The sequence below is a fragment of the Trypanosoma cruzi genome, genomic scaffold (genome assembly GCF_000209065.1).
Source record: "Trypanosoma cruzi strain CL Brener 1047053516605 genomic scaffold, whole genome shotgun sequence".
In the NCBI taxonomy this organism is placed as follows: Eukaryota; Euglenozoa; class Kinetoplastea; order Trypanosomatida; family Trypanosomatidae; genus Trypanosoma; species Trypanosoma cruzi.
The window spans coordinates 6053-29515 of record NW_001849331.1 but is presented as its reverse complement, the minus strand read 5'-3'; the positions used below and the strand labels follow the sequence as shown (position 1 = coordinate 29515).

The 23463-nt window shown below is 52.9% G+C and overlaps 4 protein-coding genes and 5 pseudogenes across 4 annotated transcripts, besides 12 other annotated features; 4 read left to right on the top strand and 5 right to left on the bottom strand.

Annotated features, from left to right (window-relative positions):
• Positions 1-5886: a sequence feature (areas not merged during assembly with more than two copies in the genome that could not be assigned to a particular haplotype).
• Positions 401-421: a sequence feature (AT_rich).
• Positions 1388-4051, bottom strand: Tc00.1047053508011.120 (annotated as a pseudogene).
• Tc00.1047053508011.110 (mucin-associated surface protein (MASP), putative) lies at positions 5424-6578 on the bottom strand (the record flags this gene model as incomplete). Its single annotated transcript, XM_805741.1, has 1 exon — positions 5424-6578. One exon carries the CDS (start codon positions 6576-6578, stop codon positions 5424-5426), a length of 1155 nt encoding a protein of 384 aa, XP_810834.1.
• Positions 5887-6302: a sequence feature (haploid, non-Esmeraldo-like haplotype).
• Positions 6303-7140: a sequence feature (heterozygous, non-Esmeraldo-like haplotype).
• Positions 6786-6878: a sequence feature (T-rich).
• Positions 7141-14419: a sequence feature (areas not merged during assembly with more than two copies in the genome that could not be assigned to a particular haplotype).
• On the bottom strand, positions 7146-7811 carry Tc00.1047053508011.99 (annotated as a pseudogene).
• Positions 9607-12402, bottom strand: Tc00.1047053508011.90 (annotated as a pseudogene).
• Positions 13180-13203: a microsatellite.
• On the bottom strand, positions 13605-14588 carry Tc00.1047053508011.70 (annotated as a pseudogene).
• Positions 13796-13828: a microsatellite.
• Positions 14055-14121: a sequence feature (GA-rich).
• Positions 14420-15212: a sequence feature (heterozygous, non-Esmeraldo-like haplotype).
• Positions 15213-23463: a sequence feature (areas not merged during assembly with more than two copies in the genome that could not be assigned to a particular haplotype).
• Positions 15340-16908: a mobile genetic element.
• Positions 17919-18752, top strand: Tc00.1047053508011.50 (uncharacterized protein; the record flags this gene model as incomplete). Its single annotated transcript, XM_805740.1, has 1 exon — positions 17919-18752. One exon carries the CDS (start codon positions 17919-17921, stop codon positions 18750-18752), a length of 834 nt encoding a protein of 277 aa, XP_810833.1.
• On the top strand, positions 19804-20379 carry Tc00.1047053508011.30 (mucin TcMUCII, putative; the record flags this gene model as incomplete). The annotated part of the gene is made up of 1 exon (XM_805739.1): positions 19804-20379. The coding sequence occupies one exon, from the start codon at positions 19804-19806 to the stop codon at positions 20377-20379; it is 576 nt and encodes a 191-aa protein (XP_810832.1).
• Tc00.1047053508011.20 lies at positions 20943-22181 on the top strand (annotated as a pseudogene).
• On the top strand, positions 23323-23463 carry Tc00.1047053508011.11 (surface protease GP63, putative; the record flags this gene model as incomplete). The annotated part of the gene is made up of 1 exon (XM_805742.1): positions 23323-23463. A coding segment is annotated over one exon (141 nt), but the record flags the coding sequence as incomplete, so codon positions are not given.

Sequence of the window (23463 nt, the reverse complement as noted above, 5' to 3'; positions counted from 1 at the left end):
GCAGTCACACGCGGTGAATCAACCCACAGGAAAATAGACTCGGGGTGCGCGCTCCCTCTCTCTCTCCCTCCTCCTCATGGCCACGGAAGAAGACAACAGCCGCCACACGCAACTGCCAGCATGCACTACAAAAGGTGCATTCAAACCCACTGCAATGTGCATCGTGTGTGTGTGTGTGTGGTTGTGTGTGCCTGCAGAAACACGAAGCAAAGACGTGGAAAAGAGGGAGCAGAGTATGCGGAGAGACGCACAAAAATGTACAGCGGAGACGCATAACGGAAACAACAACAAGAAGACCGCTCAAACTCATGACTGCACTGCAGCCCAAGCAGTGGCAATTCACACAATATTCATTGAAAACAAAACACGTCCCCTTCCTCTTATATAAACCCCATCGCACAAAATAATTATAAATAAAAAAGAAATCGTCCATTACTGCTCCACACAAATTTTAAAGTAAAAAAAAGAAGGTCGCCTGGCAGCCGTGTGGCCACACCAAACCGTCTGTATGTATTTTGCCCACAAAAGAAATTTAAAAGAATGGTTACGTGTGGTTCAACCGTCTGACCCTCCATGTGTCCGCACATCATTTATATTTCATGGGGTCATCTGCGTGTTGCTGCTCCCCTCAGCCCTCTCATCGGCGTGTGAGTGCGGCCCGCAGAGCACAGTCACTCGTGTGTGTGTGGGGACTGAGAGAAGCACGCAGACATGACGGGAGTCGCGTCACTCCATCGGGAGAGTGAGCGCAGCAAAAGAAAAAGAAATCATCGGAGGGGAGAGAAATGCTCACGAGGCCGACACCGAAGGGTGCGCCACCGCATGAAATAAACACGCAAAGCAAAACAAATCCTTAAAGAAAAACACGGCGGCAGGGTGTGGCTGTGTGTGTGGCGCTGCGGGTGTCTGCCCGCCCTGGCCGCAAAGAAAACAAAACAAGAGGGAAAGAAATGTGTGCTCCGCCCCACAGGCCCTCGTCGCACGCCCACACGTCACGGCTCCCTCAGCGCGCCGTTCGTCGCGGCCCCTCCTCATGCGTGCAGCAGGCGAGGCGCACAGGGCCGTCGTCATGAGCGTGTCGGTGGGTGTGCGAGTGGAGCAGTTGGGCGGGAAAACACGGCACCCCTCACAGGAAGAGTGCAGCAACAAACAATTGAAAGAGGGAAGAGTAGAAAAGAAAAGAACGTCCATAGTGATTGCCCCAAAAAGCAAAAAGAGGGAATGAGGGAAATGAGAGAAAAGAAACAATAAAAAGTAAAAACAAAAACAAAACGCACAAAAAACAGGGAATAAAATAAATGCTATTTGAGAAGGGAAATAAATTATCACGTGTATTTTTTGTGCTCGGGAGGTCGCAAGTGTCCCACGCGGCAGCCAGTCACTCCTCACAGAGCCGAAAACACCCACAATCCCAACAGAAGAAGCAGCGATGGCAGCAGTCCGCTCCCACGCACAGTGCCGGCATCGCTGTTATTCCCCAGCGACAAATTTCCAAGGCTGCTGCTGAGCGCCGCAGCCCTTACTTCGCCGTCCTGTGCATGGATGTCCTCCCGTTTCTGCCCATCCGTCCCTCCCACCATCTCCCCATTCTCACCAGAGCGCGCACCAACCTCAGTTGTATCTGCGGGGTCAACTTGAGCCACGTTCGTAGCGGTAGGAGCGTTTGGATCTGCTGTGTCGGGGGTATCCACAGGAGTTTGGGGTGGTGTGTCTCCCTGCACCGCACCTCCAGTTTCCGCTCCCACCGTTGGATCACCATCGGATGGAGAAGCGACATCCACATTTTTGTTTCCACCGGAAGATGTTCCTGAAGGCAGCTGAATTACGGATTGCTCTTTTCCTAAGGAAGTCGTTACAGTGGACGGTGCTGATGTGGACGTGCTGCCACCGCCCGCACCCTCATTTTCATTCAACAATTTAGGCCCCGACGGCGGTTTCCCGGCAGAAGAGGACTGCGACAGGGTTCCCTGGGCATTGTCAGATACCACAGGTGGAATGAGGACTTTATTCGGGTTGAGGGCGCCAATCTCCGCAGTACTCAACGGGCGGTTGTACAGCAGGACTTTCGTCACGGTCACAGACACGTCTTGGACCTCTGTGCCGCCTGCACTGCGTTCGCCCCCTCCAATGTAGAAGTGGGAGATCTCTTTTGAATCCTTATTCTCCAATTCACATGCTTCATTCCCACCCACACGCTCACCATCAACGTACACGGAGCCCTGGTTGCCATTCTGTAGCATAAGCACCACCTGATGTGTTGTATCTTTCTCCCAAGTGCTGCTGTGCTCCTTGATCGGCCCGCCACTACACAGCACCTTCCACTTCTTTTCTTTGTCGTACAAAAGTTCAAAAATTTTTTTTTCTCTTTCACCGTCCGGACGCGCACCCATCAAAGTGACGCTGCCACTCGTCGGCACCTTGTCGATGGACACCGTCGCCACAAGAGTGAAGTTGTAGTTCGCAAAGTGGTACAGCTGATTCTCCCCTTGCTCGCCAATAGGCCACTCCGCCCACGCTCCCTGGAACTTCACACCACTATCCACCTGCTCCGCCCCATCATCATTCCCCTTTACCGTGACGTTCACCCCGAGGTACTCGTCCCTCCATGTGTTATCAGAGAAGTTGCCGGATAAAAAGCCAACCAGCCCATCCGTGATCTTATCAGTAGGGCTGCAGGCATTTTCAGGTGAGGTACTCTCCATATCACTTTCAGAAGAGCACAGCTTGGAGACAATGTCGTCCACTTTCTTCCACGTCGCCAGCACATCCTTCACACGCTGCAGCTGCTCAGTCAGAACCACGGAGACCACACCGGATGATTGACTGTACCCATCGTCCTTCTTCTTCTCGTACAGCGCAATCAACTCATCCTTATTATTATTATTAGTTCCACTTTTGTACAGCAGGGAGCTGGCGGCAGCGTCATCATCGGATACCGGCCCAATACCAACAATGTGCGTATTGTCCGTCAGCCAAAGATGGAGTTCACTCTTTCCAATGTCTTTTTTACTGTCCCCCTCGGAATACACCGGCAGAGTGACGAGCATCACATTTCTCTTATCTTCAACACCGTCAATCGTTGCTGTGATGAACCCGCTTCTAACGGCCTTCACTTCTTTCCCCGTTTGTTGCCCCACACGCGCGAGAGTGTCCCGAGTGCCTCCGTCCACGACTCCCCCTTGTCACCGGACTCGTACACCCTGCGGCGGCCATCATCACACGCAGTCATCATGATGAGTTTTTTGTCCTTCCACTCCACGACGGAGGGATCACTGCAGCCACCGTCAGACATCCCCTTCGATAGCGTCCAACTCTTAGTGCTACTCGAGGTGTATATGAGCAGCGATACGGCCTTTTCATCCTTTTGTGGTTCACTCTTCTTCGTGCCTTGCACAGGGAACAGGAGCGTACCGTCATTCATCTTAACACCCGATCCACCGCCGCCAATCATCCCTGTCCACGAATCTAGTTCGCCAACAGGAATCCGCGAGACATCGTCATTATCTTTCCATTTGATTCTTTTGCCACCGCCACTTTCATCAGCACTAACTTCCCCTTTCAACAGCAAAAATCCCCCGTCACCGGCACCTCTATTCTCACCAGTAGCTGTCTGGCTGTATTTTCCAACAAGCATGTAAATATCATTTCCCTCAACAACTGTTGTTGGTCGGCTCACATCCACTTTCTTCCTTGAGTCTTCGGAAGTTCCTTCCTCCAGAAATTGTGTCTCTTTCTCTTCATTCAGAGCCTCCACCGGTGTGTTAGCAGTTTGTTTCGGGAGAATTTGCGATGCAATGCCAGTGAAAATGTTGCTTTCACCGTTCTTTTTGCACTGCGCCTCGGCAACGGCAAGTACGTCAGCCCCAACTTTTAGAAGGCCGGGAGCACCCAACGACTCCACAGTTACACCCTCCTCATCCTTGACGTCCTTCCATTTATAATTTGGACCAGATGACTGCTCATCAGCTTCCGCAGCACCACCAGCGTTGCAGCACATCATCACAACAATGAGGAGGAGCAGCACCGCAGAGCAGAAGAGGTGCCGGGACATGTTGGGCCTCTGCGGCTCACTCTCTCTTCCTTCCCTCCTCCTTCCGCTGGATCCGGTCACGCGGCGACGGTTGTGTGTGCGGGGTGCCTTCACAGCAGCAAAACGTGAGAGCACATAAATATGTGTGTGTGCTGTTGGTCCTTTCAGAGCCTTACAATTTCACGGTAGCGATTAGCGCTTGTTTTCCTTCTTCGTCTGTGATTGGGAAAGAAATAGAAAAGGAAACACGCCAAGAAAAGGAATAAAACAGTGAGCACGGCCGCCCCTCCACAGTGAGTGGCACCATCATCCCCGCCGCAACTCCCAACAACAACAACTCGTGCACACAGACACACGGAACAAGAGATGGATGAACAGTGCACCGGGAATACACAGCGACTGCCACCAGCACCAGGAGCCACGGCGGGTGCGTCGTTATTCGTCACATGTCGGCAGACACCGAACGACGCCCACGCAAAAAAAAAAAAACAACCAGCGAGATGCAAAAAAGCACAACCGCCTCTCGAAGCACCCATGCGCTGCCGCCAGTTGTATTGCTGTTGTCTCTACAGCGCACCCGCACATCACTCCGCACGCCGGAAAATCCCTCGTCAACGAATACACAGCGGCAGTGACACGTCGGCAGGTACAGCTTTTGGACGCGAATCAATCCGCAATTGTCCCAGGCACCCAGAATGCCACACCACTCACTGACTCCACAGCGACAACATCACGCCCGCAACACGTCGACGAGGCAAATTGCGGACTCAAGCTCTTCTCGCAGAAGCAACCGCAGCCAGAATATTGTGCGTGCGTGCGTGCTTTCACACCGCTTCACAACGTGTGACATGGCTTGTATGTATGCATGTGCTTGTGTGTTTGGCAACGCCTATAATTGCGGAGCAGCTGTGCGCCACAAGAGAGTCAGAAGAAAGCAACGGCAGAGAAGAGCGGATAGCACACACGCAAATTACTCATATCATCACACACACACGCAGCCCGCGGAATGGGTGCTCTCAACCACAAAACAATGAAAAACAAAACAAAAAGCCGAAGCGTGGGACGACCAGCGCACACACTCTCATTGCTCCCGTAAAGCAAAACACACACACAGGGAGAGAGAGAGAGAGGTCGCCCACTCAATGCAATAAAAACAAAACAGAAACAGTTACGGTGCTCCGCCCATGCAGCCAGGCAGGACGGCAGCGGTGCGTGTCGTGCAAAAGAGAGCACCAACGGGCATGCATGGGTGTGCATGCACTATATACAATGGGCACATTATGTGTGTGCCTTGTGGGATGAGGTGAGGGCGAGAGTCCATGCAAGAGGACACACACAGAGAGAGAAGGACAAGTGTGTGTGTGGGCGGTGCACGGCTCTCTCTCCCTCACTCTCACGCGGCCACCACCGCAGCCGCAGCCGCAACAACAACAAGAAGAAGAAGCAAAAGAGAGGAAGTGGTGTGGGAGACCGCGGTGCTGCTGTCACTGTCGCCAGTATTCACTGCTGTATTTTTCATGGCTGTGGCTTCGACTGGTGTTTCCTTTGGATTGGCATCTTTATTTTCATCCGGTTTTTTTTCTGCTGTGTTTGTGCCATCGGATGCTGGGTCACTGTTCGGGATGTCCTCTTTAGTGTTCTTGTCAGCTTCATTATTGGCGGCATCACCGTTTGCCGTGGGTGATGGTGGCCTTGATTCTGCCTTGTCGTATTGGACGCGTTGTAGCGGTTGCACGGGCGGTAAATCCTCAGTGCTGGACGGTCCATTCATTGTTGCTGGTGGTGGCGGTGGTGTTGCTGTTTGTATTCCTGCGTCGTTGGCTGGACTTCCACGTGTCTCTGTTGGTGCGTCATGAATTATTTTTCCTTTTCTTACTTCTTGTATTTCGTTTATCTGTTCTTTTAGCACCACTTCACGACTGTCAGATTTATTTATATGATCTTCTTCGTCTTCCGTCGGTGTCTCATCGGAGGATTCATCACTCTTGTTTTTCGTTTTCAAAGAGAGTCCTTTGGCACCCTCAGGGTCAAGACTACCAGAAGATGATGATGAAGAAGACTGATTAGTTCTTGGTTTTTCGAGATGAGTTTCACTTGTATTTTTTTTATTGTCGGTATGTTCTCCATCATTTGGACCCAAAACCCCTGGCTTTTCCTCCTGTCCTCCTGTACCTGATCCTCCAGGCGTCGGCGGTATTGCTGCTTCTGCTGGACCTGCAACATCTCTTCCTGGACCAGGCGCTGCACTGCCCTCCGTATCATTCTGCAATGGTTCCCCGGTATCCTGAGATGGGCCTGGACCACCACTCAATTCATCTTGTCCAGCATCCGAAGCTTCAACCGCCTTTATTAATGCCATTCGAGTGGCTAACAACCCGCAGTCCGCCTTTAGAGACACGCCGTCATCTCCACCATTACTCGTGTGCCTCAAACCGTTCCCTCCACCCTCACTGCAGTAATCGTCCATCGCGTGTCCAAAAACCGCACCGCACCACAGCACGCAGAGGGCACACACCAGAAGCACACGGCCAGTCATCATCATCGCCATCACTCCTGTCACTTGCGTGCAGCCTTCAGCAGAAAACAAATCCCCGTCAGCGCAATGCAAAAGCAAAAGGGAGAGTCACGGCCGCTACACCACACACAACCAGCCACGGCACAGTAACACATCGCAGCATCCCGGCGCGCACACCATGAGGCAAATAAAATCAGTGGGAGGGCAAAAAGCGCAGACACACACAGCCCCGCAGCAAGTAAACAGCAAGAAAAACACAAAAAAAAGTAAAAACAGAACAAGAGCAAACAAACAACAATAAATTTAACACAGTAAAAACAAGAAAGAAAAGAAGCTGTACCGAATGGCTCCAGTGCGCATGCACCCATCCTCAAATGTGTGTCCACATAAACAGTTGTCTCCGTGTTGTGCATATGAGTGTCGGATGCGTGCCAAGTGGCGGATACAGGAAGCAGCAACATGGAGCACACATCAGGGCAGCAGAAGCAAACAAAGCAAAACACAATCATTATTTTCTCTTATTATATACATCGGATCACAATAGTTGACGCGCACAAATCCCCGTGATTGAGTGCTGGCACGCACAGCCCGCACACACCTCTTCAGCCCAGAATGGTGTACGCCAGCGCGGATACGGCGAGCAGCAGCGGGGCACACACCCACGCGGAGCTGCTGAGGCTGCCGTCAATTTCGCGAAGACGTGACGGTGCGCGGGTGGTCTTCGTGGTTGACGCCTCTGTAGTCGTAGTACTTGGTGCCTTTGTTGTAGTCGTAGTAGTGTTTGTCTTGTTTGGCATTTTTCTCTTCTGATATCTGTGCCTTATGATCCTCATCGCCTTGTGTTTTTTACTGCGCCTTTTATTTTGTGCATCTGACATACCGGTCGCACCTTGTGCGTGTGTGAAGACTGAGTTGCCAAACCTGCTGGCTCTGGATTATCGCTAACCGAACGTAGTGTCTCTGGCGGAACTGGTGTCTGTCCAGTGATGGCTGTGCCTGCTTCCTTTGGAAAGAAGGTCCTGGACTTCACAAACCCTCCTCACTGTCTCTCCCACTCTCTGTCTGTGGCCCACCGGTCTCCCCACCATATGGCTGTAATGCACCAGGCATATTTTTTTAGGATCCGGTTTCCCCAGCTCAGGGCTGGGAGGACTGCTGTTATCATCATTATCGTCTCCTGTCGCCGTCATGCACACGGACGAGCAGCCGCAGCACAAGAGCGCAAGGAACAACAGGGCGCCGCACCGTCACCATCGCAGTCATCATCGCCCGTAGTGGAGTCGCTGGAGTCAGTCAGCTGATCGGTGAGACGGAATAAAAAAGAATGGAACGAGAGGGAGAGGGACGGAGCACAGCGGATACAGCGAGAGAGCGCAGACAACATGAGGAGAGGGCAGCAGGCCCAGCCGCACAGTTCACACACCACGAGACGGCATCCACGCAAGGAAGGCACACAACGCCAGCAGCCACCCACCATGCAGGAGGAGAAGACGTCCACCACCATCTCCCCCAGCTCATTCCCGCAGCCCCAGGGAAATGGCCAAAACCCCGCGCCCACCACACAACGCACACGGAGCAAGCGAACCCTCATCCATCCATGACGCGGCACAAAAATTCCTGCCATCCCGCCCTCAATGGGACACGGAGCCCAACTCAGCGCAGTCACACGCGGTGCATCACACCCACAGGAAAATAGACTCGGGGTGCGCGCTCCCTCTCTCCCTCTCTCCTCCTCATGGCCACGGAAGAAGACAACAGCCGCCACACGCAACTGCCAGCATGCACTACAAAAGGTGCATTCAAACCCACTGCAATGCGCATCGTGTGTGTGTGTGTGTGGTTGTGTGTGCCTGCAGAAACACGAAGCAAAGACGTGGAAAAGAGGGAGCAGAGTATGCGGAGAGACGCACAAAAATGTACAGCGGAGACGCATAACGGAAACAACAACAAGAAGACCGCTCAAACTCATGACTGCACTGCAGCCCAAGCAGTGGCAATTCACACAATATTCATTGAAAACAAAACACGTCCCCTTCCTCTTATATAAACCCCATCGCACAAAATAATTATAAATGAAAAAGAAATCGTCCATTACTGCTCCACACAAATTTTAAAGTAAAAAAAAGAGGGTCGCCTGGCAGCCGTGTGGCCACACCAAACCGTCTGTATGTATTTTGCCCACAAAAGAAATTTAAAAGAATGGTTACGTGTGGTTCAACCGTCTGACCCTCCATGTGTCCGCACATCATTTATATTTCATGGGGTCATCTGCGTGTTGCTGCTCCCCTCAGCCCTCTCAACGGCGTGTGAGTGCGGCCCGCAGAGCACAGTCACTCGTGTGTGTGTGGGGACTGAGAGGAGCACGCAGACATGACGGGAGTCGCGTCACTCCATCGGGAGAGTGAGCGCAGCAAAAGAAAAAGAAAAATCATCGGAGGGGAGAGAAATGCTCACGAGGCCGACACCGAAGGGTGCGCCACCGCATGAAATAAACACGCAAAGCAAAACAAATCCTTAAAGAAAAACACGGCGGCAGGGTGTGGCTGTGTGTGTGTGTGGCGCTGCGGGTGTCTGCCCGCCCTGGCCGCAAAGAAAACAAAACAAGAGGGAAAGAAATGTGTGCTCCGCCCCACAGGCCCTCGTCGCACGCCCACACGTCACGGCTCCCTCAGCGCGCCGTTCGTCGCGGCCCCTCCTCATGCGTGCAGCAGGCGAGGCGCACAGGGCCGTCGTCATGAGCGTGTCGGTGGGTGTGCGAGTGGAGCAGTTGGGCGGGAAAACACGGCACCCCTCACAGGAAGAGTGCAGCAACAAACAATTGAAAGAGGGAAGAGTAGAAAAGAAAAGAACGTCCATAGTGATTGCCCCAAAAAGCAAAAAGAGGGAATGAGGGAAATGAGAGAAATGAGAGAAAAGAAACAATAAAAAGTAAAAACAAAAACAAAACGCACAAAAAACAGGGAATAAAATAAATGCTATTTGAGAAGGGAAATAAATTATCACGTGTATTTTTTGTGCTCGGGAGGTCGCAAGTGTCCCACGCGGCAGCCAGTCACTCCTCACAGAGCCGAAAACACCCACAATCCCAACAGAAGAAGCAGCGATGGCAGCAGTCCGCTCCCACGCACAGTGCCGGCATCGCTGTTATTCCCCTGCGACACATTTCCGGGACTGCTGCTGAGTGCCGCAGCCCTTACTTCGCCGTCCTGTGCATGGATGTCCTCCCGTTTCTGCCCATCCGTTCCTCCCACCGTCTCCCCATTCTCACCAGAGCGCGCACCAACCTCAGTTGTATCTGCGGGGTCAACTTGAGCCACGTTCGTAGCGGTAGGAGCGTTTGGATCTGCTGTGTCGGGGGTATCCACAGGAGTTTGGGGTGGTGTGTCTCCCTGCACCGCACCTCCAGTTTCCGCTCCCACCGTTGGATCACCATCGGATGGAGAAGCGACATCCACATTTTTGTTTCCACCGGAAGATGTTCCTGAAGGCAGCTGAATTACGGATTGCTCTTTTCCTAAGGAAGTCGTTACAGTGGACGGTGCTGATGTGGACGTGCTGCCACCGCCCACACCCTCATTTCCATTCAACAATTTAGGCCCCGACGGCGGTTGCCCGGCAGGAGAGGACTGCGACAGGGTTCCTTGGGCATTGTCAGATACCACAGGTGGAATGAGGACTTTATTCGGGTTGAGGGCGCCAATCTCCGCAGTACTCAACGGGCGGTTGTACAGCAGGACGTTCGTCACGGTCACAGACACGTCTTGGACCTCTGTGCCGCCTGCACTGCGTTCGCCCCCTCCAATGTAGAAGTGGGAGACCGCTCTTGAATCCTTATTCTCCAATTCACATGCTTCATTCTCACCCACACGCTCACCATCAACGTACACGGAGCCCTGGTTGCTGTTCCGTAGCAAAATTACCACCTGATTTGTTGTATCTTTCTCCCAAGTGCTGCTGTGCTCCTTGATCGGCCCGCCACCGCACGACAACTCCCACTTACCTCCGCTGTTGTACGACAGTCCCAGGAGTACAGTCTTCCCGCTGTCATCCATCTTCGCACCCATCAAAGGAATGCGGGTATCTCCCTCTTGCGGCGCACCGTCGATGGACACCGTCGCCACAAGAGTGAAGTTGTAGTTCGCAAAGTGGTACAGCTGATTCTCCCCCTGACTGCCAACGGGCCACTCCGCCCACGCTCCCTGGAACTTCACACCATCGGAAGTCTTTGTTGCCTTCTTACCCCCATCATCATTGTTCTTCACTGTGGCGTTAACCCCGAGGTACTCGTCCCTCCATGTGCTATCAGAGAAGTTGCCGGACAAAAATCCAACCAGCCCATCCGTGATCTTAACAGTAGGGCTGCAGGCATTTTCAGGTGGGGTACTTTCCACAGCACTTTTAGAAGGACACAGCTTGGAGACAAGGCCGTCCACTTTCTTCCACGTCGCCAGCACCTCCTTCACACGCTGCAGCTGCTCAGTCAGAACCACAGACCAAAGACTGTGTGATGGTTTCCCATCCTCCTTCTTCTTCTCGTAAAGTACAATAAGCTCATCCTTCTTATCTCCACTTCCAGCACCTTTGTACAACAGGGAGCTGGTGGCAACGTCCTTGTCTTCACCGGATACCGGCCCAATATCAGCAATGTGCGTATTGTCCGTCAGCCAAAGATGGAGTTCACCCTTTCCGTTTTCTTTTTTACTTTCCTCCTCGGAATACACCGGCAGAGTGACAAGCATCACATTTCTGTTATCATCAACACCGTCAATCGTCGCTGTGATGAACCCGCTTCTAACGCCACCTTCACCCTTTTTGTTGCCCCACACGCGCGAGAGTGTCCCGAGTGCCTCCGTCCACGACTCCCCCTTGTCACCGGTCTCGTACACCCTGCGGCGGCCATCATCACACGCAGTCATCATGATGAGTTTTTTGTCCTTCCACTCCACGACGGAGGGATCACTGCAGCCACCGTCAGACATCCCCTTCGATAGCGTCCAACTCTTAGTGCTACTCGAGGAGGATATGATTAGTGAGACGGCCTTTTTATCGTTTTGTGCTTCACTCTTCTTCGTGCCTTCCACTGGGAACACAAGCGTACCGTCCCCCATATGAACACCCGATCCACCGCCGCCTATCAGCTGCGTCAAGCATTTGTGTTCATCAGCAGCAAAGTGCCGACCAGTCGCTGGTTCTCATTCCATTGGATTCTTTTCTCACCGCCACTTTCATCACTGACGTTCCCTTGCACCAGCAATAATCCCCAGTCGTCTGCTCCGCCATCCTCCTGACCAGTGGCAGCTGTCTGGCTGTATTTTCCAACAAGCATGTAAATATCATTTCCCTGCACGACCGTTGTTGGTCGGCTCACATCTATTCTCTTCTTTGGGCCTTCGGAACCGTTTTCCTCCAAAACTTGTGCCTTGTCTTTGGCTCCATTTAACACTTCCATTGGTTTGTCAGCATTATCTTTCGTGAGAAGTCGGGATACAATTCCAGTAAAAATGTTTGCTTCACCGTTCTTTTTGCACTGCGCCTCGGCAACGGCAAGTACGTCAGCCCCAACTTTTAGAAGGCCGGGAACACCCAACGACTCCACAGTTACACCCTCCTCATGCTTGACGTCCTTCCATTTATAATTTGGACCAGATGACTGCCCCGGAGCTTCCGCAGCACCAACAGTGTTGCAGCACATCATCACAACAAGGAGGAGCAGCACCGCAGAGCAGAAGAGATGCCGGGACATGTTGGGCCTCTGCGGCTCACTCTCCCTTCCTTCCCTCCTCCTCCCGCTGGATCCGGTCACGCGGCGACGGTTGTGTGTGCGGGGTGCCTTCACAGCAGCAACACGTGAGAGCATACAAATACGTGTGTGGGCGGTGTGTGTTTGTGCTGTTGGTCCTTTCAGTGCCTTACAATTTCACAGTAGCGATTAGCGTTTAGCCTTACTTCCTTTCCTTATTGTGTGTGAGAAAGAGAGAGAAGAGGAAAAAGGAGTGAAACAGTGAGCACGGCCGCCCCTCCACAATGAGTGGCATCATCATCCCCAACGCAGTCATTCCCAACAACAACAACTGAAATGCACACAGACACACGGAGCAGGAGATGGATGAACAGTGCACCGGGAACACACAGCAACTTCCACCACCAGCAGTAAAATCCACAGCGGGTGTGATATTCGTCACGCGTCAGCACACACCGAGAAACGCCCACACATGCTGCCGCCAGTCGTTTTACTGTTGTCTCTCCCCACAACATCCATCGCACATCGCCCCGCACAGCCGGGGAATCCTCCGTCGGTGCATGTACAGCGAGAGGAACACTTCGGCACGTGTAGCTGCTGGGCAAGAATCCATGCGCACTTATCCCAGGCACCCACAATGCCACACCACGTTAGTCAACCGCTGCACGCCAAGATAATCATGCCCTTAGCATTGAAACAAAACAAATTTCGGTGTTCTGTCATCCCTCCTCACAATGGGCTCAGAAAAATCTTGTACGTGAGTCCTCAGCGTTCACGCCGCTCCATAGCGTGTGCCAGTGTGTTTGTCAGCTTCTATAATTGCAGAGCAGCTGTGCGGCCCAAGAGACCCAGAAGAAAGCAGCGGATAGCACACACGCAAATTACTCATATCATCACACACACACACACACACACGCAGCCCGCGGAATGGGTGCTCTCAACCACAAAACAATGAAAAACAAAACAAAAAGCCGAAGCGTGGGACGACCAGCGCACACACTCTCATTGCTCCCGTAAAGCAAAACACACACACAGGGAGAGAGAGAGAGGTCGCCCACTCAATGCAATAAAAACAAAACAGAAACAGTTACGGTGCTCCGCCCATGCAGCCAGGCAGGACGGCAGCGGTGCGTGTCGTGCAAAAGAGAGCACCAACGGGCATGCATGGGTGTGCATGCAATATATACAATGGGCACATTATGTGTGTGCTTCGTGGGGTGAGGTGAGGGCGAGAGTCCATGCAAGGGGACACACACACAGAGAGAGTGAGAGAAAGACGAGTGTGTGTGCGGGCGGTGCACGGCTCTCTCTCCCTCACTCTCACGCGGCCACCACCGCAGCAGCAGCCGCACACGCAACAACAACAAGAAGAAGCAAAAGAGGGGAGGTGGTGTGGGAGACCGCGGTGCTGCCGTCACTGTCACCGTCGTGTTTAGTTGCGGTTTCTTTTGTATCTGTAAGGTTTTTGTTGTTCCTGAATTCCTCGTCTTCGTTTAAGGAATGTTCTGGCTGTTGCGGTTGTCGTTGTTGTTGTTGTTCTTGTACTTTTCGTTCGTGTACTTTTGCATTGCTTTCCTGATCTCCGTCTTGTGTTAGGAGTTGCGATTGCATCTCTTGGTGTTGTTTTATTTGCTGTTCCTGTGCAGGGTTATGTTCTTCTTGTGCATTGCCTTGTACTTCATTTTGATGTGCATTTCCACTTTGTACACTTTGATGCTGCGGTTGCGTGAGCTGTTGTCCCTGACCTTTTTCTTGTACTTGTCGTGTGATTTTTTTTCTGTTTCATCTTCAATTTCTTCATCTTCTTCCTCCTCCTCCTCTGCTTCAACTTCTTTTGTTGGCAAAGATTCTTCTAGAGAAGTGGGTTTTTCTCTTCCTTCGTTTTTTTCATTTGTTGCTGGTGCTTCGGCGCCCGTTTTTCCTGGCACGGGATTTTGAATAGGTGCTGACCCCAACTCCACTCCAGTACCACCCGCAGAACCAGCGGGATCACCGGTAGCCCTTCGACCCTGCTCCCCACCGGAAATGCCTGGTGACGGTGACAGACCGGTCACCTGACCTGCTCCCGCTAGCTGTACCGATTGAGCCGGACCTGGCGCCTCGGATAAATTGCGCTGTAGGCTTGGGTCTACAGGAACACGTGGATCGCTCGCCTGATCTGGTCCGTCTGGCTCAGACTCCGTTGGATTGGAGTCTTGTTTAACATTTTCATCTTTACCTCCACTCTCTGCCACGCAAGCGAATGGGCAGTAGCACAGGGCGAGTACCAACAGGGCGCACAGCAGACGGCACGTCATCATCATCGTGAGTGTGGTCGTTCGGTGGTGTGGAGCTGATCTGCACAGTGAGGGACATGGAGAGCAACAGGGGTGACGAGAGGTGCGGCAGACACACACACAGAGGGCACACCACATGAGGAGAGGGCAGCAGCCAGGCATGCACCGCACGCCGCAAACCACGCACGACACACACTCCAATCCACGGCAACAGGCACACACACACACAGCCCTGCCGCAACACCAACACACAAATGGAAGAGGGAGAAGCAAACAGGAGCGGCACACAAGGTTCCACCGCATGCACATACGGCGAGAGCGGTCCGTCGTGTCTGCAGCCCTCACGGAGGGTACGCACAAACACACGAGAATAGTTGCAGCGCACACAGCAACACAAAAGCAAAGTAACAATTAAAAAGGATGATCCCCGCAAACCAATTGAATTACTGGTCCATGGGAATCGCAGCCAACATTCATCGCAAAGCAACTTGTTATCTTGTTTTTTCTGTACGCTGTTGCAATAACGAGTGAGTAGCGCAAGGGTCGTCCGTACAAAAGTGGCAAGCATTCCGTCCGAAACGTGCCGTCGTGCGGGCTGGGGCACTCCCAAACAGTCGCATTCCCAATTACCAACGACGGGGGCATTTCTGCAGTGGATGAAGCGAAGTCTCTCGTGGTTCATCTCGAATACCCGCGTTTTTGCTTCCTGCGTGTCATAACTGCTGGCACTTTCTGTGGCGACCTGTGCGCGAGGCGCCTGTTAAGAAGACGCTGGCATCATTGTGGCGTCCGCATGGGGGGTCTTCTCCGACTATCGGAATGCCGGGCTGAGCACGTCGGGCATGCGCCCTCATATTGTGGACGGACGAGCGCACTCTGCCGCAGGTTGGGCAGGAGGACGTCAATCCGTCGCTCGCTGGTAGGAAAGGATTTGCGGCGCTCACGTCGGGAAGAGGTTCTGGCGGAGGCAGCGGCGGGCCGGTCTCCTCGTTGAGGGAGGGACGGCACCACCGATACAGAGGGTCAATTGTGATACGAAGGGCACGCGCAGGCCTGTCGAAGAGTGGGCAGGAATCGCACCGTGCCTTTGTGCATAGCCGCCACTCGGGACACGATGTCCGGGTCGTGCCGGGAATAGAGTCCCTGCCACACCGACAGGCGCCTGTCATGCGGTGTACGGGCCCTTCCTTTTCCTCCTGCACATCCTTCCATTACGGCCACCTGACTGCAGCGAGGAAGTCCACGTGCCAGATTGGGCTGCCCTCCTGCGGGAGGGATCGTGCAATCGTGGCTTGTTCGTCAGCGGCCTCATTGCGTGGGATACCGCAGTGCGATGGAGAGAACATGAAGTTTACAGAGTGACCTTGCTGTATCAAGGAGAGCAGTGTAATCCAAATCTCTTCGGTAACGTAGTCTTGCACGGCCAGTGGAACGACGCGGAGTGATTCCATCGCCGAGAGGGAGTCCGTTGCCACCAGGATTCGTGTGGACGATTGGGATGTTCCCAGACAAAAGGTATGAGGTGTCTAATGCCATTTTCGATCGCAAGGCACTCTGCTCTATATGAGCGTGCGAGCCTGCCAGCTGCTGCACGATGGACCTCCACAGGGAGATCATTTGTCGTGGTGGAGTAATACAATAGTGCAGCGGATCCAGATGCGAGTTCGGCGAGAGATGAAGAAACGTCTGTCCACAATTCAAAATCATAATCTCCTAGAGAGGAGTAAATAGAATCAAAAGCCGTGCGCTTGACATCGTCAGAGGCGTCTTGGGCAAAGCGTGGCTGAATAAATTCCACTTTATTGCAACTCACAGTGTCCCAGGGGAAAATTCGATGTTGAATAGGAGGAGCGCGATTGTGGCTGTGGGGTATCCCAATAGTATTACATGCGCGTTCTAATTCATTAACAACAGCATCTCTCGGAGGCGGGATCGATGTCGCCGCTTTCCTATGCACGGACGGAGGCATGGCCTCCAATCAGATTGCGCCACGCACGTCCTCAATATAACGGGGAAGTGTGAGGCGTTCGTGTTGTGTGGTTGTGCGGAAACCAATGATCCTCCGCAGCGGTGCTGGATTGGCTTCCAGGTGGACAGAAGTATCCTTCTTTGCTGCGCGTGGGCCGAGCGATGCCGTGCAGCTGTCGCCGTGCCTCACTTCCAGGCTGTGGAGGTGAATGGGGGCCGGACACGGTGCGATTGCCTCGCCGCCTTCGTGCAACGCACTGTGGACGCACCCAACCAAAAAGTATCGCGTGGTGTGATGGGACGCCCCAGCCTCTGCACCCAGCCGCAGCTGACAGCGGCGTGGCACGGTCCGCATCGCAGTCCAACTAAAGCATTGTTTTTTTATTTGCGTTGTGGTGTTTGACGAAGCTGCGTAGGAGCTTCCCGAACTGGTGGGAGAATTGCGATTCTGAAGAATGCGTTGCAGTTGCGCAGCGCCGTTTTGAGGAGCAGGTGAGTGCCTGTCTGCATTAATCAGCAAACAACATCTCGGATGACAGCAGGAGGCACTGCGGTTTCTCCTTTTTGCTGCACAGCGACTTTCTTGGAAGTCACGTTTGATTGGCAGCTTTTGGGCCTTTTGCTGGAGAAGGTGGGAGGCTGAGGGCATTAGGACTGAATTCATTTGGGTGGCTGCGTTACGTTGAATTTCGACCAGTCGTGGCACTCTGGTTTGGCAGCTCGTCTCTTTTGTTTACTTCCCACCGCAGCACGTCGATAACACTGATCCGAAGAACATTTGTTTGAACGCGTGTGAGCTGCCGTGCGTGGTGCATGGACTATGTGATTGTGTGGGGAGGTGCGTTGGAGTGACGAATACTTCTGTTTGGCATGTCGCGGTGTGTCGGAATGATGTTTGCATGACATGTGGAGGGTGTCGTTTGTAGTTTGTGTGTCTTTTCTGGTGGAGCCGACATGTGTGCAGGGATTGTGGCATTGCTGGCTGACAGCTCCACGTCACTTTTCAGCATTCCTGGATGTGCTGAGGAATGACGGCTGGCGACCAGCGTGTTGGTGCTGCCGGTGGGAATAAGTGCATCGGGAATTGGCCGTTTTCCCTTTTCCATGCTGGAGCCGATGAGCTGGCACGAGGGCACCGGCTGCAGGCTGCCTGCCAGCACGTGTGAGCAGCGGATCCATGCACACACAGACGCTCATCGCAAGAGCGTGTGCGATCACAGTGGCTTTTTGTGGCGTGCTTTTATGGGCGTCAGCCCATCGAAGAATGTGTGAAGCAAACGGCTGACTGAGCACGAGGAAAATAAGTGCGTGCACTGTGCCGTGTTTCAGCGTCGATGGCAGAGCGACAGGAAGCCCGTGCTGGCAACTGAGATCTTTGCGTCGCGAGGGATGTCGGTGTTGATTTTGGATCGTCGAGGGTGGAGTGATTTTGCTGCTGCCCGTGTGTGTGGCCACTCCGGCAGAGGGCGAACACAAAAGGGAGGGATGCAGGCGATGCGTGTGTGTGTGCAGGTGCCATGCAACAACGCTACAACAAACATGCTGCGACTCGGTGACCCTCACATCGCTGTGGTCCTCACGAACAGCCCAGGCACGGCCCGCATCGATGCACTTAGTGGACGGAGTGAGGCATCTTTTGAGGCGCAGCAGGGAGCAGGATGTGTTGACGCAGCCACGACGTGCATGGAGTGTCACGATGGCACAGTCAGCTGTGGCTGGTGGAATATTCACTTCTCGGAGGCAACAGAGAGAGAGAGAGAGCTGCTCCTGCTGCTGGCGTCGTTGCTGCCTTTTGTGGCCTCCCATGCCGATTATTGTCTGTCCGCTGATCATGGGTGTTGTGCCTCCACTAGTGACGTCGTCTGCAGGCATTTCACAGCACCAGTGAAGCACACATCACTTCGCATGCATTGGCTGTGGATATGGTGTCGTGCATGCAGCTGGCATTATTTTGCCCGACTCCTTTTCACTGCTTTGCGACAAATAGATGCGTCTCCGCCCGAGTCATTCACTGCAGCTCCGTGTGTTGTACTGCCAGCACAATACTCTCCTGTTGTCTGGCGCCTGGCTGACAGTAAAACACCACTGCGCTGGGACATGCAAGGATGTGGACTGCCGCTCACGGTGTTGGGCACCGCTGTTTGGATGCGGCGGCCACAAGAGCGGATGTATTGTGGCACAATGAAATGCGTGAAATACGCGGAATCACAGCGTCTGCAATAATATCAGCAGTGTGGCGCCACGGAATGTGTGAGAGGGTGATGCATGCTGAATCACAGTGGGCGGCATGCGAGGGAAGTGCACCGCGACGGAGCGTCATCCCGCCCCCAGCCTGCAGGGGAATGTACAACCACAAAATATATGGACGAGACACCACCAAACACACATGCCCTTCCATGCACCAATAAATAGGAGCGAAGGTGCGTTCTGGTGTGTGGGAGCCCACTCACATATTTTCATTTCCACCGCAATAAACGGTGAGGAATCAGGTGCCACAGCAACGAAAGGAGAAACAAACATCTATTGCAACGCTTTAACAGCGAAAGGCAGGAACAACACAAACCGAATTATTGGCTGCACCAACACAAGAAAAATTCACAAGAGGAAAAAATAATAATTGTGCACCCTGCAGAAATCCTCAACACACGATGTAGGCATGAAGGTTTGCCCTCCGCAAAAACAAAAGAACAAAACGCATGCAGACATCTGCCAACATTCAAAAAGAAACGCAAATAAATGGTTGCTTGTATTATTAGATTCCCTGTGCCTATTTTTAAACGTGTGCTGCTGCTGCGGTGGTTGCCGGGCCTGCATGAAGTGGTGTGCGCCGAATATGAACGAAGGCCGAAGGCAACTGTTTTTGCGGTAAATATTGGCTGCACTTCCCGTGGACGAACAATCCATGTGGTGTGCGGGGATCTTCCTCTTTTTATTGCTAGTTTGCTTTTGTGTTGCTGTGTGCGCTGCACCTCCTCCTGTGTGTGTGCGTACCCTCCGTGAGGGCTGCAGGCACGACGGACCGCTCTCGCCGTATGTGCATGCGGTGGAGCCTTGTGTGCCGCTCCTGTTTGCTTCTCCCTCTTCCATCTGTGTGTGTGTGCCTGCTGCCGTGGATTGGAGTGTGTGCGGCGTACGGTGCATGCCTGGCTGCTGCCCTCTCCTCATGTGGTGTGCCCTCTGTGTGTGTGTCTGCCGCACCTCTCGTTTCCCCTGTTGCTCTCCATGTCCCTCACTGTGCAGATCAGCTCCACACCACCGAACGAGCACACTCACGATGATGATGACGTGCCGTCTGCTGTGCGCCCTGTTGGTGCTCGCCCTGTGCTGCTGCCCGTCCGTTTGCGCGGCAGGGAGTGAAGATGAAAAAGATAGACCTGAAGAAGATTCCGATTCAACGAATTTTAATCCAGAGGTAACAAATCAGGTGACGCAATTGCTTAGTACAACTTCTATTTCTTCGCCAGAGATACACAATGAAGGGAGAGGGACGGAAGATTCACAAAAAATGGGGATTCTTGCGTCATATACAACGGGTACAATAGAAGAAACGCCACAGTCACAAAATACTTCCAATATTACACAGGATCAAGATGATGGGGAGTCTAATGAACGGACAGAACATACGAATACTGTTACGGCAAATGGACAAAAGAAGGCCGCCGCACCAACAACGACCACGAGTACAACACAGGCACCAACCACTTCAAATACACAGGCGCCAACCACGACGACGACCACCCGCACACCGTCACGTCTTCGCGAAATCGACGGCGGCCTCAGCAGCTCTGCGTGGGTGTGTGCCCCGCTGCTGCTCGCCGTATCCGCGCTGGCGTACACCGCTGTGGGCTGAAGAACTGTATGCAGGTTGTGCGTGCCAGCACTCAGCCACGAGTATTTGTGCGCGTCTACTGTGGTCCGATGTAAATAAATAAGAAAAAATTATGGTTGTGATTTGCTTTATTTGCTTCCGCTGCTCTGCTGTGTGCTCCGTGGTGTTTTTCACATTTATCACGTTGAACGCATCCCAGAGACACTTGTATGTACTACACGCACACAACTGCTTGCATGGACGCATGTCCGTGTGTGAATTCATGCACACTGGAGCCATACTGTGCACTCCTTTGTTTTTTGTGTGTTTTTACATTTTTTACTGTATTGCTGTTTGTTTACCCGTGTTTTGTTTTTAAAATTTTTTTTGCTGATTATTAATTGCTGCAGGGCGTTTTGTGTGTTTTTGCCCTTTCACTGTTTTCAACTGCCTCATGGTGTGTGCGCTGCCGCTTCTGGACTGCTGCCATTTGTCACTGTGCGGTGGTTGTGTGTGGTGTAGCGGCCGTGACTCTCTTTTTGCTTTCACTCTCTGTTGACGGCGAGTTAGTTTGTGCTGAAGGCTACACGCAAGTGACTGGAGTGATGGCGATGATGATGACTGGCCGTGTGCTGCTGGTGTGTGCCCTCTGCGTGCTGTGGTGCGGTGCGGCTTTTGGACACGCGATGGACGATTACTGCAGTGAGGGTGGAGGGAACGGTTTGAGGCACACGAGTAATGGTGGAGATGACGGCGTGTCTCTAAAGGCGGACTGCGGGTTGTTATCCACTCGAATGGCATTAATAAAGGCGGTTGAAGCTGCGGAAGCTGGACAAGATGAATTGAGTGGTGGTCCAGGTTTATCTCAGGATACGAAGGAAAAGTTGGACGATACGTCTGTGGGAACTAATACAGTGGGCAGTGCAGCGGCTGGTTTAGGAGGAGGTAGTGTCGCAGGTCAGACAGCAGCACTACCGCCGACGCCCGGAGGCTCAGGTACAGGAGGACAGGTGGTGAAGCCAGAAGGGTTGGATGCAAATGGAGGAAAGGAAGCAGATCATAAGGAGGATCGCAACGACAGTACGGCAACTGGGCCCCAACACCAAAGCGTTGATCAATCATCTTCTTCCTCTTCTTCATCTGGCAGCCCTGGCACTCAGAACGGTGAAGAACACAACTTGGAGGATAATTCCAAGAGTGATGAATCCTCCGATGATTCACCGGAAGATGACGAAAGTGATCTTCTTAGCCAATCCGACAGTCGTGAAGAGAAGGCGGAAGAACTGGTGAAAAAAAAACGAATTAAATACAGAAAATACAAGTCATGAGGCACCAGCACTAACAACAGCACCAGCCGAAGAGACAGAAATACAAGCAGCAATACCAACAACACCACTGCATGGACATTCCGGCGCTGAGGATTCAGGAGAGGTGCAACAGTTACAACAACCCCAAGACGGCATTGAGTCAAACAACAATTCACAAACAAAGAGCGCTGCCTCCATTACAGCCAATCAACACAATGAACCATCTGGCGACCATGCAGAATCAAGGCCACTATCACCCACGGCAAACGGTGATGCTGCCAATAATGAAGCTGACAAGAGCACTGAAGGGGACATCCCGAACAATGATCCAGCAGCTGATGGTGCAGGAACACGAGAAAAACAAAATGAAAATAAAGAAGCCAATCCGAAAGAAACATCAGTCGAAGCCACAGCCACGAAAACCACAACGGTGACGGCTGGCGACAGTGACGGCAGCACCGCGTTCTTCCACACCACCTCCCCTCTTTTGCTTCTTCTTGTGTGTGCGGCTGCTGCTGCGGTGGTGGCCGCGTGAGAGTGAGGGAGAGAGAGCCGTGCACCGCCCGCACACACACTTGTCCTTCTCTCTCTGTGTGTGTCTCCCTTGCATGGACTCTCGCCCTCACCTCATCCCACGCAGCACACACATAATGTGCCCATTGTATATATGCATGCACACCCATGCAGGCCCGTTGGTGCTCTCTTTTGCACGACACGCACCGCTGCCGTCCTGCCTGGCTGCATGGGCGGAGCACCGTAACTGTTTCTGTTTTGTTTTTATTGCATTGAGTGGGCGACCTCTCTCTCTCTCTCTCTGTGTGTGTGTTTTGCTTTACGGGAGCAATGAGAGTGTGTGCGCTGGTCGTCCCACGCTTCGGCTTTTTGTTTTGTTTTACTTCTGTTGCTGTTGAGAGCACCCATTCCGCGGGCTGTGTGTTTGTGTGTGATGATATGAGTAATTTGCGTGTGTGCTTTTCGTTGCTTTGTCGTTGTTTCTTCTGACTCTCTTGTGCCGCACAGCTGCTCTGCAATTATGGGCGCTGCCAAACACACAAATGCACACGCCATTGCGCAGACGCTGTGGAGTGGTGTGAAGTCTTAGAACGCACGCACGCACGCTGCGGATGGTCACTGAGGGCACTGTGGGGGTTGGTGTTTTGGTGCTTGTGGCCGTATTTGGCAGCGCTCATATCCACCGTGTTGGAACGGCCGGTTTGTTCGTGGGCCGGTGAAGAGAGCAACGGCGGAAATGGTGACTCCCACGCAGTGCGTTCACAGTAGTCTCTCGGTCAGTGGCAGTGCGGGGAGAAACAGTCATGACAGTTGCAATGCCGTCACGCTTGTTTTTGAGCATCCTGAGAAACGGTAAAAATATATTTGCACACACGACGCTTTGCACCCCCGCTTCAGGGCTGCGCATCACGATGAGGCTGCCGTGCGGTGATGCCATATGATATGAGCAGCTGGGAGAGAAAGAGAGAGCGCTGTGCGATGCTCCTGCACCCGGAACTGACGCTGTGCAAGTGGTGGCAGGTTGGTGGACGGTCACACAAACACTGCAACACCACGAGGGAAGCAGACCAAACACTCCGCGTGCAGGGAGCGTTGCGGCCGATAAGAAATGTGTGCGACGGTGATGGACGCTCAGTCGACGACGGGTTGACGGTTTCTCCCATTGATGGAGTCGATGCGCACGCGGTGTGTATGGCCGCCTCTGTGGTCTCCTGTTACTCCGCTGCGTGTGCCGCATCCTGACGCACCACTGGCAATAAATTGTTTTATTTCTTTTCTTTCTCTTTTTCCTTTGTCTCCCGCCTCC